This window comes from Podarcis erhardii, assembly GCF_964252035.2.
Source record: "Podarcis erhardii genome assembly, chromosome: 14".
NCBI classification, from domain to species: Eukaryota; Metazoa; Chordata; class Lepidosauria; order Squamata; family Lacertidae; genus Podarcis; species Podarcis erhardii.
Window position 1 is genome coordinate 25,381,595 of NC_138503.1, and position 14,132 is coordinate 25,395,726.

Below are 14,132 nucleotides of genomic sequence, written 5' to 3' on the forward strand. Positions count from 1 at the left end.
TAAGTACGTAACCCAAGGTACCACTGTACAGGGCTGCCTTCGGATGTCTTTTAGAATGTCTTTTAGAATGTCTTCTAAAAGTTGTATGGTTACTTATCTCCTTGACTCAGGGGTCGCATAACTCCATACCCACCAATGTTTCGCCGATGAAATTAGGGACACCCTAAGGAAAAGCGGGACATTCCAGGATCAAATCAGAAACGGGGACAGCTTCAGTAAATCTGTGGCTGTCCTTGGAAAACAGGAACACTTGGAGGGTCTGTGATAATGATAATGCCTTCATCTAGGAAACCTTTGCAGCCACATCCCGCCTCTCCTTCCGCTGTTACCGAACTACTCCTACAGCCGTCTCTCAGATGCTTCCCATGCCCTTGTCTTGTCTGGCTATTTTTGGTTACATCCAGGAACGGACATGCCCTGAAAGCCATTCATTCACCTGTGCTTTACTCAGGTGAATAACTGAAATTGAAATCAATGGGAATGGCTAGCTTAGGTCTCTTAATTTCATAGTAGCGCCATCTACATTTTCACACCTAGAATCTGCCTTTAACATTTTACTTATTTTTCTGCCATATGTTTGCATGGTGATGGTGCTACTCTTGAATCAGGCCTCAGTCTGGCAGTGGGTCCTGAGGACCCAACAGATAAAAACCAAGGGGGTGTAAGCTAAATTTTACTAAGATCCACTGAAATGAATGAACCTGACTACGTTAACTCCATTAAGTTCAGTATGTCTGCTCTTTTTTATATATAAATTTTATTTTTCAATTTTGGAATTATTTTTATTACAAACATACAAATCCAATAGGGTGGCGCTGTGGGTTAAACTACTGAGCCTAGGACTTGCCGATCAGAAGGTCAGCGGTTCAAATCCCCGCAACGGGGTAAGCTCCCGTTGCTCGGTCCCTGTTCCTGCCAACCTAGCAGTTCAAAAGCATGTCAAAGTGCAAGTAGATAAATAGGTATCACTCTGGTGGAAAGGTAAATGGTGTTTCCGTGTGCAGCTCTGGTTCGCCAGAAGCGGCTTAGTCATGCTGGCCACATGACCCGGAAGCTGTACGCCGGCTCCCTCGGCCAATAAAGTGAGATGTGTGCCGCAACCCCAGAGTCGGTCATGACTGGACCTAATGGTCAGGGGTCCTTTTACCTTTTTAAATCCAATAGATTCCCGATAAACATACGTTTTGACTTCCCTCCACCCCTTTTGCGGTTTCCTTATAATGTTAATTTTTAATACTGCATTTCCTACATTATTCCATTTATTAGTTACTCCCTGATTTTTCTTTAGCATTACCCTTAAAGGTAAAGGGACCCCTGACCATTAGGTCCAGTCGTGGCCGATTCTGGGGTTGTGGCGCTCATCTCGCTTTACTGGCTGAGGGAGCCAGCGTACAGCTTCCGGGTCATGTGGCCAGCACGACTAAGCCACTTCTAGCGAACCAACTACTTGCTAATCCTGTTACATTAATCCTGCTAATGAACTTCAATGTATACAATTTTGTTTTCAGATATTCCACAAATTTTCCCCACTCCTTAATGAAATTCATTTCTTCTTGGTTTCTTATTGTTCCAGTAGGTTTTGCTGCTCTCAGTAAAACTTAGTTGAACACCACGTCAGTGCTCTAATATGCACCATGATAGGGGTATTCGGGGTTAAATCCACCCCCTGTATTTATTTATTTTATTTCATAAAATTTTTATGCTGCTTGATTGTAAATAAACAAACCCTAAGCAGCTTACAAAGGGGGAGAAAAACAATGAAATTATCAGTAAAAACAACAAAAAAAGATTTAAAACATTCAAAAATAATTATAATCAACAATAAGCCAAAAACCTGATTAAAGCACATAGCACCTGTTTACTGAAGTTGTTTCAAAAAAGGAAAATATCCCCATTAGATACATGGATGGCAATGATTCAATATTTCCCTATATTTCCACATTATTAAATATTACTCTAAATAACAAAGGAAACATCTGTAAATCAGCAACTAATATCAGCCTTTGGCAAAGAAAAGAAAAGAAAAGACCCTTCAAATCATCTCAAATTGACTTAAATGTATGGTTCTAAAGGTAACAAAACCTATGGTTGAATACTAACATGAAACTTTTTGAGTTCCAGTACAGGGGTACCTCAGGTTACATACGCTTCAGGTTACATATGCTTCAGGTTACAGACTCCACTAACCCAGAAATATTACCTTGGGTTAAGAACTTTGCTTCAGGATGAGAACAGAAATCGTGCTCTGGTGGCGCGGCAGCAGCGGGAGGCCCCATCAGCTAAAGTGGTGCTTCAGGTTAAGAACAGTTTCAGGTTAAGAACGGACCTCTGGAATGAATTAAGTACTTAACCTGAGGTACCACTGTAGTTTATAAAGTAACTGCACGTCTCAATATATTTATTGCCAGCCTTTATTTTACACCTTTATTTTGGATTTTTGGTACACCATTCATTGCATTTGGCCCATTGGGAGATTTTCAAATTACCCATAGCTATTAATAATGCCATAGCAAGCTCTAATTCCCCCTTATTAACAATTCTTTGGAAACAACAAAGGAGCATTTCTTTTGGATTTAAAACTACATTACACCCAACCATGTCACTTATATTTATAATCTCTTGTCAAAAAGGCCTTAGTTGGGTGCAGTTCTAGAATGTATTCATTACGTCCGCTCCTGTGTTCCTCACATATATCATGATGAAGATTATAAATTATTTTTAACCTGGTCGGCATCAAGTACCATCCATTCAGTGCAGTGTATTTTATAATGGCTTTCTTTTCTCAGTAAGTGGGATTACATTTTTCACTATGCTTTTTGTAAACCCATTTAGAATAATCCCTGGAAATTACATCACCTATGCCTTACGTCGTCCAGTTTCATAATTAGTTACCCTTCGGTCTGCATCAGGTAAGATCTCATAGATGTGGCATCTGCAGAACACATTTTAAGCACCACAATACCATTTTAACGGTCATGGCTGCCACCACCATTTTGCCCAAAATCAGGAAACTATAGTTTAAGGGTGCTGAGAGATATAGAATCATAGAATTGTAGAGATGGAAGGCCCTCTATGGATCATCTGGTCCAACCTGCGGCAATGGAGGAATCACAGTTTAAGAATCCCTGACAGATGCCCCCCCCCTTCTGTTACAGATGAGAATCATCATCATCATCATCATGATTCTACTTAGCTGGTCCCCCGATTTCCCTTGCAGAGCTACCATTCCCAGAGCAGTTGAAGAATCGACCCTTCTTCCCATAGAACTCTGAGAACAGTCACTCCTTGGACTCACCATCACCTGGACTGGACCACATCCCTGGTGTCCACACCCAGCTGTGGATATGGTTTGGGCCCATTCACTGGTCTGACCAACCAACCACATGGCTGCCCACAGGGTCAGCAAGACAACAACTCCCTGTGCCCCAGATGAACCCTAATGCCCAGATTCCCAGCTTTCAATAAAGAGAGAGAGAGATAGTTACATTTCTAGTGTTTGTAGAACTTCAAATATGAGGCACAATATTTCAGGCACTGTTCTCCTCATTGGTTTTGCAAGAAACCTGTCCGTTCCCAGCTTTCAGTTAAGTTTGTTTGTTTATTTGTTTGTTTGTTTGTTTGGAGTATCTACTTTGCATGCGCATGCACATACACATATGAAAAATTCCTGTGGATGCACATGACCAAGCAACATGTTTCAGGATTGGTAAAATAAATTTACAGTGGTACCTTGGGTTAAGAACTTAATTCATTCTGGAGGTCTGTTCTTAACCTGAAACTGTTCTTAACCTGAAGCACCACTTTAGCTAATGGGGCCTCCTGCTGCCACTGCACCACCGCTGCACAATTTCTGTTCTTAACCTGAAGCAAAGTTCTTAACCCGAGGTAATATTTCTGGGTTAGGGGAGTCTGTAACCTGAAGCGTATGTAACCCGAGGTACCACAGTATACCATTTGCCATACAATGCTGCATTGCTAGTGTTAGGATGAATGTGCCATTTATTATATGGATATCCAAGAATAATAAAACACGAGGACTGGATCAACCAAAATCAACAACAATCTCAATTTGGTTTCTGGGCTGATTAAAAAGGTCTATAAACCCTGACCTAGTAACAGAAGTGTGGTCTATTGACCACTGGTGGCCTATGAGATCCATTCAGGTGGTCTAAAGGAAGGCTGTAGAACAATTGAAAATATGTGTACTTGGGCCTCACTGGAATCTTTTCCCTTCTTCTGATAATGGGTATTGAAGTCGTTTGGTCTGGGACCAACAATTTTCATAATACTGTTGGTATTGGTACTAACATATTAAGTACCCATACATCTCAGGACCAGGTAACTTGAGAAACTGCCTTATCCCTTATCCACCGCCTGCCGCCGTCTGTGGGAGTGTTTCTCCTGCAAATTCGAAAGATCTCAGAAGCCCTCTCCACAATAACACAGAAGAGCAGGGCTTTTCGTGTGGCTGACTTCGTTCCGTGGAACAGCAGTCCTGTTGAGATTTGACGGGTGCCCACTACTGCACTTTCTGGAAACGGTCGAAGACATTTATGTTCTGAAAGGCTTTCCCAGCAAATAAATGGGTCTTTTCCATGAGGGTCCACTTTTAGGATTTTAGTCTTCTACTTGTGACTTTTGTAGTTTTATCTGCTTTTAATTATCTTACGTGCAAATCACACTGAAACAGCAGTTTAGAAGGAGATTAATAAATGAGTTGTAATAATGACAATATGGCACTGGTTCAGCCTACTCATTTTTCTCTAGAAACCTTCCAGTTTCAGCTGCTTTTTGTCAGTGGCCTAATTGTGGGTTTGTGGCTTTCATAATATGGTGGTGGTTTTGACACAGCTGGGGGGAGGGGAGGAATGTTTAGGTCTGAAAAGCCCCCCTCACAGTTTTCAAGGGGTCCACAAAAACAGCTGGAAAAAGGATGCTTTAAACCAGGCATAGGCAAACTTGGCCCTCCAGATGTTTTGGGACTACGACTCCCATCATCCCTGACCACTGGTCCTGTTAGCTAGAGATGATGGGAGTTGTAGTCCCAAAACATCTGGCGGGCCAAGTTTGCCTATGCCTATCTTAGGCCCACCCATCTGCACTATCCATGTAAAGCTGTATCCTACCAAATTTCCCAATCGGTCTCCCCCAAAGAATCCTGGGAACTGTAGTTTGTTTAGGATGCTGAGAGTTCTTAGGAGACCCCAATTCCCCTCACAGGGCTACAGTTCCCAGGGTTCCCTGGGAAGTGGGATTGATTGTTAAACTACTCTAGGAGTTGTAGTTCTGGGAAGAGAATAATGATCTCCTTTAAAAATTCTCAGCGCCCTAAACAAACTACAGTTCCCAGGAATCTTTGGGACAAGTCATGACCATTAAAGTGGTATGACACTGCTTTAAAATGTTAGTTCAGCTGGGGCCTTCATTGCAACCAGCACTGTTTCCATTCTGCCACAGTTTGAGTTCTGCTAAAACCTACATTATTTGTCACCACTATCATTATTCTCTTCCCAGAGCTACACCAATGTAATTAATAACATCATTAACTTCAGCGCATTTAGATAGGAAAGCTACTATCATGGCTCCCACTAAAGAATTCTGTAGTTTGTTATGGGCGTTGAGAACTGTTAGGAGACCTCTGTTCTTCCCACGGAGCTACAATTCCCCAGAGTTCACTGGGAAGAGGGATTGGCTGTCAAATCAATCCAGGAGTTGTCAATCAAGAAGTCACCACTTCATAACAAAGCAAGGAAGAGTCAGCATTATAACCAGTAAAAAAACGAATGCGAAAATCCTCAGTGTCTGAATGTAGACTTAATAATGTCCATTAATGTCAGTGGATCTACTCTGAGGAGGTCTGGCACTGAATGCCACCCCATATCATCCTCCAATCCTGAATCCGTTCTGTGCCACACTTTGTACGCCAGGGGTACATCTAAGCACCTGAAGGTGCCTTGTAAAAGGTGAACCCAGCAGTCCCCACCACGGCTGACAGCACTTCTCCAAGATCTTTTGGCCAGAGTGCCAGAACATAGCTGAGCCCCACCAAAGCCAGCAGCTCCAAACTTCACCTCCTCCCTCCCCTGCAACAGTGAATAAAACAAAAGGCACAATGTCCTTTTACTGTGCATTTCTCCGCCCTCCTACAACTGTCATTGGCTGCTGTATTCATGGGTGAGGAAACTAGCAAAGCACCAAAGGCACATTGCCTGTCTTGTTTTGCTCAATGTTCTGGGGGGAAGGCAGAGCAGATGTGGGGCAGATTGCTCTCCCGGGCATCCACACTGTGTTGCAGTGTGCAGGCTTAAGGTGGGGCGGGGCGGGGGGTCGTCTCCTGTCCTGATACCTGAAATTGGATCGCTGAAATAAGAGACAAGAGCACAGGAAACAGTCATATACGGAGTCAAACCACAATCAGTCCTGCCTACACTGACTGGCAGCAGTCGTTTCAGGCAGGGGGCATTCCCAGCCCAATCTAGAGATGCAGAGAATTGAACCGGGGACCGTGTTATGGTCCTTAAATAAATGATGCTGGAGAGAAGCTTGTGGCCTTCTGTGTGCAGAAGTATTTGACCTTCTGCAGGCAAAGCCAATGCTTTGGCCCTGAGCTCCAGCTCTCCCACAGCAAAATCAAAGTGAAGCAGTGGGAGGCATCTGCAGATATTTGAAAAGCAAGGTGCAAAACCAGACACCCCATTTGCCTATTTTACTTTCCTGCACAGCCCATGTGGAGTAAAAGAGACTCTGCATAAGTGGTAATTCGACAACCAGCCTCCACATACTGTTCTAGGCAAGGAGGGTGGGTAGATTTTAATGCTTTTGGAACGAACTGCCTTGGGCGTGGATCACAGAATCGTAGAATTGTAGAGCTGGAAAGGCTGGCGAGGGTCATCAAGTCCAACCCCCTGCAATGCAGGAATCTTTCAGCCAATGTGGGGCATGACGGAATATAAATGCTTTAAATGAAGGATTATTATCATGCAGTGTCCAAGTAGGCCTTCCAAGCAAGCTCTGAGGCTCAGGCTCCGAGGCTTTGCTGTTGCTTGTCTGTGCTGCTGTGATATCACAGAATGCTCACAGAGCATTCCAATCGCTCAAGGTAAAGGTGAATGTTAACAGCTGAATGTTAAGCGACAACACAGCTTCTCTGAAGCTCTGGACTGGGGGTGGGTCAGGGACTCAGGTTCAATCAACAGCATTGATGGCAAGATCAAAGAAGAGGTACAACTCCTGCTATTGATATTCTCAGTTTCAATTAGAGAACAGTCTCTCTCTCTCTCTCTCTCTCTCTCTCTCGCACGCACACACACACACACACTTTATAACAAGGAAACAGCAAGCCCACTCACACTATTCTAAAGCAATGGAACAACTTGGATTTCAACATCAGCTGCCAAAATAGCAATCTGAATTAGGGGATGCGTAAAAAGTCCAATTAAGGGAGCGAAAGAACTGCAGAGTGGGAAGGCTCGAAGCACAGTTCCTCAGTTGGACCAGAACCATTTACTATTTACCGGCAATTTTACAACCCACAGCATTTTGAGCAGAATGGTCAAGCCAGCCCACAATGGTGCACTTCTCTGAATGCGCTTGCACCTGGATTTCATTCCTCTGCAGCTATCGGCACCTCCAGATGAAATATTGCCTCCATGCAAGGCCACATTGAAACACCCAGCGCAGGCCTGCATTTCACAGCACACACATCAAACTCTTTTCACTGCTTGGTTTCCATCTGCTCACAAGAGCCGACCGAGGGAATTTGCTGCCTCTCCCTAATGACACCCACCCACACAAAACCCATTGGGCAGAACCAGCCAACGGCAAATGTGCAGTCTCGTGGCCTTTACCTGTATCAAACACAGGACAACCCAGACATGAGACGCACCCCGTGCTTGTGAATGACACACTGTCACTCAGATCCAGCAAGGTGAAACAGAGTGAGAGGAGGAACAGAGAGACGGTATCCCATTCTTCCCTCTTCCGATTTGCTTTCCTTGGCTCAGGTACCCTGACATCTGATCTCAGGGCAGGACAGCTGGTCCCCCGATCAAACCCATTTGCCTTGCACTCTCAGATTCCAAATGCAACCTTTTATCTCCCACCCCCCGCCACCCAAAAAGTGTGTTTGTTCTCACCCCATCATACAAAGGGAAAGACAGCTGGCAACCCCAGAGCAAATGCTGAGTCACTTAACGAGAAAACCAAGCTTGCTAATAGCCACCCCCTGCTTGCAAGGTGGTCTGCACTGGAGATTTGCAAGCCAGGTGACTGCAGAAACCTTTCTCTTCTTTTGCTTCTCCCTGTTTCCCTTTCACCTTCAGGGCAAGGACTCAGGTGAGAAGCTCATGGCTGAACGCAGGCCCTAAATAGAACTGCACTGGCTCATCAGAGAAGAACGTAAGAAGAATCTAGCTGGGTCAGGCCAAAGGCCCATCTAGCCCAGCATCCTGTTCTCACAGTGGCAACCAAATGGCCCAATGGGAAGCCCCCAAGCACGACCTGAATGCAACAGCAGCAGACGCCCCCCCCCAGTGTCCCTATTTTCCAGGGACAGTCCCAGATTTACAGAAGCCATCCCAGTTTCTGAGTTGATCCAGGAATGTCCTGCTTTTCCTTAGGATGTCCATATTGTCATCAGAGAAATGTTGGAAGGTGTGGAGTTATGCAACCCCCTGAGCCAAGGAGATAAGTTAACTATACAACCTTTAGAAGACATCTGAAAGCTGCTCTGCATAGGGAAGTTTTTATATATGTCAGAAGCCACCCAGAGTGGCTGGGGTGCAAATGTTGCCGTTGTTATTAAATAGGATGTCCCTATTTTCATCAGAGAAATGTTTGAGGGTCTGCAGCAGTTCAGAGGTGGTTTTAGGACAGTGCCACCGATTTGCTCGCACTGAGTGCTCAGCCAAGGTGGGCGCCTTCTCAAAGCCCAGTGAGCACTTGCCTGGCTTTGGGAAGGAAGCATGAGGGCTCTGGCAGGGTCCTAGAGTTCTCCTCCCTCCTCCCAAAGTCCAGCACTTGTTTACCAGGCTTAAACCAGCACCTTGAGGACTGTGGGGAGGGCATCATATGTTAGCCTTGCATAGGACAGCATATTCGCAAGGTTCACCCCTGACGCATTTTCTGCCTCCACTGTAGGAGGCAGTGTGCCTCTGATTGCCAGTTGTTGGGAATCACAAATGGGGAGAAAGCACTACTGTGCTTTGGTCCTGCTTGTGAGCTGCCCTTCTGGGAATCTGGTTGGCCGCTATGAGAACATGATGCTAGACTAGAAAGGCCTCTGGCCTGATGCAGCAGGGTCCTTAGCAGCAGGGTCCTTAGCATATAGCCATTGCTGCTAGCAACTCCTGATAACCTTTTCCCTTTGCCAGCAAAAGGTGCAGGATGGAGACAGTTATGTTCACATGATAGCCTACAGTATATAGCTGTACATTAAATTATTGTTATTATTATTCACAACTACAATTACATCAGTCAACAGGATGATCAGGAAAAAGCCAAGCCCCTGCCCCACAAAGCTTACAATTAGGGTTGCCTGTTTTTATTCTCTTTATTTGCCCAGTCCTTGTGCCTTTAAACAGCACTCTGGTGTGAAAATGCTCGCTTCCATGGTCTTGAAGAACTTCAAGCTGCTGATCACTGCAGATTACAAGGCACAGTTAAGGATCTTTCCCCCCTTCTGGTCAGCTGGTAACCAACACTTAGAATGTACAACTAAGAGGAGAAAAGGGTAAAATGGCTTAGCATGCATGTAGTTGGGGGAGAAGGGTTTAATCATACCCAACTGTGGCTAAATGTCCGGATGTACCTTAACTGGGATACCTTTATGCCAGCCTTGTAAGGCAGGCTAGAATACTAACTGCCCCCTTTATGAATTGGCAAGGGGGAGGCCACAGCCATCATAAAGCAGCAGAGTGCATTCCTAGCCAAGGCGACATTTGAACCAGGGGCTTCCTGGCTGTCAATCACCATGCCTGCTAGATACACAGATGTCACTGCCTCTGTTGGTTCAGCTTCTGTGTGTCAGACCAGAGCGGGTAGAGTTAATCAGGTCACGGAGGGGTTGACCCACAATGGCCTCTGCTTAATTCAAGTTGATGATTACAGTTATTAGCATTAGGAATGTATATCCCCTATGGACCCCTCAGCCACAGCATCTCTACTGCATACCACCTAGGCAAATATGGGATTCTTTCTACCCCACACTGGATTACTTCGGAGCAACTACTGCGGCCAGGGCCAATTACTGAAGACGCTCCCATGCAGCTGTGTGTGTGTGTGTGTGTGTGTGTGTGTGTGTGTGTGTGTGTGTCCCATTAACTGCGGGCAGGGGAGGCCACGCTTCCCCCTCTCTCGCTCATCCCAATCGAAGCTCAACGGCAAGGCTCAGGATGCCCGGAGGAAGCCGCCGCGGACAGCTTGCCTGGGCACCAGGAGGGAACCGAGGCTGCTGGCTGTCCATCAAGCCACCTGCACCAAACACGCCCCTCCTCGCATCACCTTCCATCCTGCCGAACCTGGCACGGGACCCGGAGTGAGAGGTGCGGGGGGGGGGGGGAGTCGGAATGAGAGAGATAGAGCGAGGGTCCCTATCCCTCTCGCCCCCAGACCCTCAATACCATCCGCAGCCTTGGCTGACGCTACAGCGGAGAGGGGCTAAAGATGCCACCCGCATGCCCGATTCCTCTCTCTTCCTCTCCAAAAGAAAGTGGCACCCACTTTCCCCCTCCGCACTTTCCGCACCCCCTCTCCGGCTCCCCCCGCTCCCCGGCCCCGCTGGCTCACCAGGTAGGCGCCCACCGTGCCCTGCGCCAACATGAGCGCGCACTCGGAGACCAGGAAGATCTGGATGTTGGAGACGCACGGGGAGCTCTTCTTTTTCCTCTTCTTGGCGCGCTGCGACTCGTCCCCTTGCAGCTCCCCGCCGTCCCCGCTGCTGTTGCTCCCGCCGCCGCCGCTTCCTCCTTCTCCCGAGGAGCCGCGGGGCTTCTTGCCCTGCATCCTCCTCCTTGGCCCTCTCCGCGTCCCCACCGGCCGCCCGGGAGCAGCGGCGGCGGCGGCTCCGGGGGCCAATCAGGCGCGCAACGACGGCTGCCCGCGCCCGCCTCGCCTCCTGCGGCGGGCTCCTCCTGCCGCCGTCGCCGCTGCTGCTCGCACCGCTGCCATGGCCGGCCCGCTCCCTCCTTCCTTCCTTCCTCCGCCCGCTCTGCTCGGCTCCCTCCCTCCTGCTTTCCTTCCTTCCCTCTCGCTCCCTCTCTCGGCCGCCGCTCCAGCGCCGGCTCCAGAGCGCGGCTGCTGCTGCTGCTTGCTTGGCCCAACCCGCCTGCGCCTTTGCTGGGCTGGAGCCAAGAGGGGAGAATGGCGCGCCCCGAAGAGGAAGCTGGGCAGGTCGTCGTTGTATTTTCTCTCCCCCCCCACCCCCGGGAAATACTGGTTCTGCGCTGTTTCTGAAGGAGGAGGATCTGCCTTGCATGCAGAAGGTCCCAGGTTCAACTCCCAGCATCTCCAGAAGGGGCTGAGAGAGACCCCTGTCTGAAACGCTGGAGAGCTGCTGCCAGTCAGTGTAAGCAACACTGAACTAGGTGGGCCACCGTATGAGGCAGCTTAGCCAAGGGCCCTAGCTCAATAATAAAACATCTGCTTGGCATGCAGAAGCTCGCTGGTTTACCCCCCAGTATCTCCAGGTAGGGCTGGGAGAGACCCCCTGCCTGAAACCTGGGAGAGCTGCTGCCAGTCAGTGTAGATGATACTGAGCTAGATGGAACAATGTGTCTGAGTCAGTATTAGGCAGCTTCCTGTGTGGCAAGGTTTTGCCACTCTGGGAAGGAGTTTCCTCTTTGGCCCCTGAGTAGCATTGGAGTCTTCCAGGAGGGTGGAGCAGGGCCAGCTCTGCCATTAGGCAGAGGGAGGATGCAGCTCCAGATCGGGCCCGTCTAGTCCAGCCTCCTGTTGCCAACCAGATGCCTGTGGGAAACCTGCAAGCAGGACCTGAACTCAAGAGCCCTCTCCCCTTTAGTGATTTCCAGCAACTGGCATTCAGAAGCATTGCTGACTCTGACCATGGAGGCAGAGGAAAGCCATGCTGGCTAGTAGCCATAGGTAGCCCTCTCTTCCAGGAACTTGTCCAATCTGCTTCTGAAGCCATCCAAGTAGGTGACCATTGCTGCCTGCCCTCTACTCCATGGTCCTCTCTCCCCTGACTCTTCTGGCAGTCCAGTCAGCTTCTGCACATGGAACAGGGTGGGTGCGATGCCATCTTCCGCTTTGCCTTCATGCAACAAAATTGCTCAGGTGAGGCTGTGGGTTTGGGCTGCGAGGCCTCCACCACCCCACTGAGGATGGAAAAGGAGGACCATTTTGGGAACCAGATGCGGAGAAGGAAGTGAAGCGAGTGTTGGGCTGGACAGCAGAGGTCAGGATGAGGCTCCACTGTTCTTGGAAAATGAGAGGAAGGGTCCAAACCAGGTCTTGCCCACTTTTGAGGCAGGGTAAATGACAACGATAAATGTCTAGCTGTGCTGATAATTTGCCACCCTGTGACTTAGTAGGGCTCTATACCAACACCCCCAAGCTAAAAGTTCTGCTCACCACTTCTAGGCATTGATGGACCACTGGTGGCCCCTGGCTTGCTCTGCAGACTACCATGCCTTGGTACCACTCAAGAGACCTCAGGCTAACCAATTGCCACTTGTCCAAAATGGACTAACTAATTTGTGGGCACATTTGCTTATTCATACCATAAGCTTTCCATCCCAGCCTCCTGCAGATCGTCCGGTTCCAATTTCCTCGGGCTTCTCGGTGGCCTCTCCCCAACCGACAAGGAGAGAAATTTTCAAGGAGAAACTGTAATTAGCCAGCCAGGATGTTTTGTTCCAACTCTCTAGTCCTCCAGATGGTGCTTTTAGAGTGCAAGCTCCTGTCAAGCTTAACCTGGGAATTCATTCAAATGGAAGGTGCATTGCCCCTGGAGCAAACACACCTTCCCACCACGCAGGCATGTGCAAAGATCTAAACATTTTGGAATTATTTATTCACAAAAGTTATTTAAAAAAAATATATTTTTAGGACATGAGCTGCCAGGAAATCCAATAGCCGTGCTGTTTGGACTACCTCACAGGGTTTTCCTGAGAGTAAAAGGGAAAAGGGGGAGAACCACAGGCACCAAATCATAGAATTGTAGCATTGTGGAGTTGGAAGGGACCCCAAGGGTCATCTAGTCCAACCCCCTGCAATGCAGGAATCTCAGCTAAAGCATCCACGGCAGATGGCCATCCCACCAAATATGGAGAGGATGGGAAGTCATAGATTCATGTAGAAAACACATAGTCGAAATCGTATGTATCTTTTGTGAGCATTGATATCTTTATTGGCTTGATGGAAATGAATATGATTACATGTTGTATATATATGGAAAATGAACAATAAAACATCAAAACTGGAAAAGAAAATAGAAAAAAGGAGAGTCCATAACCTGTTCCACTGTTGAACAGCTCTTACTGTCCAAAAATTATTCCTGAATGCAAAAGCCCTACATCCGTCCGTGGTAGCTATGCATAGGGCTCATTCACAATGCCACTGAATTTGTGGCCGGCACGTGCATTATTATTTAACTACGTTTATTTCAAAGTATTTCTATTTTTTTTAAAGTAATATTTATTACTTTTAAACCTTACAAAAAAGAAGGGAAAAAAAGAAGAAGCAAAAGAAAGAAAAAACAATACAATACAATATATAAACAATACACAACGCAACATTAACACATTAGACTAAACAAAACAGAGCAAAAACAATTTAAAAACATACATCATACCATTTCAATGCCTTATCTTTCATTCCCTTGTTTCATCGACTTCCTCTCACCTCCCTTTTTGTATTCCACTTCTATTAATTGTTTCAGCAATTCCTTTCCATCTTTCTCTATTTTCTGTCATATAATTATCTTAACTTATTTTAACCTTATTTTCCATTAATACTATAATACTTATTTATGCTTAACTCCTAATAACATTTCTACTAAAGCCATATAATTTCATTCCAACATTTTTCTGACACTAATTTTACAGTATTTCTATAAATAGACTTTAAACTTTTTCCAATCTTCTTCCACTGTCTCTTCTCCCTGGTCTCGGATT

At 46.9% G+C, this 14,132-nt stretch overlaps 1 protein-coding gene across 1 annotated transcript in view; it reads right to left on the reverse strand.

Moving 5' to 3' along the window:
• The window catches only part of SLCO3A1 (solute carrier organic anion transporter family member 3A1), a 113,334-nt gene extending 102,230 nt beyond the window's left edge, over positions 1-11,104 (reverse strand). Inside the window, exon 1 of the mRNA XM_081838921.1 lies at positions 10,786-11,104. Coding sequence (XP_081695047.1) covers positions 10,786-11,001 — 216 coding nt within the window. The 5' untranslated portion in view covers positions 11,002-11,104. The remainder of the gene's footprint in view (positions 1-10,785) is intronic.
• Between the last annotated feature and the right edge of the window lie 3,028 nt (positions 11,105-14,132).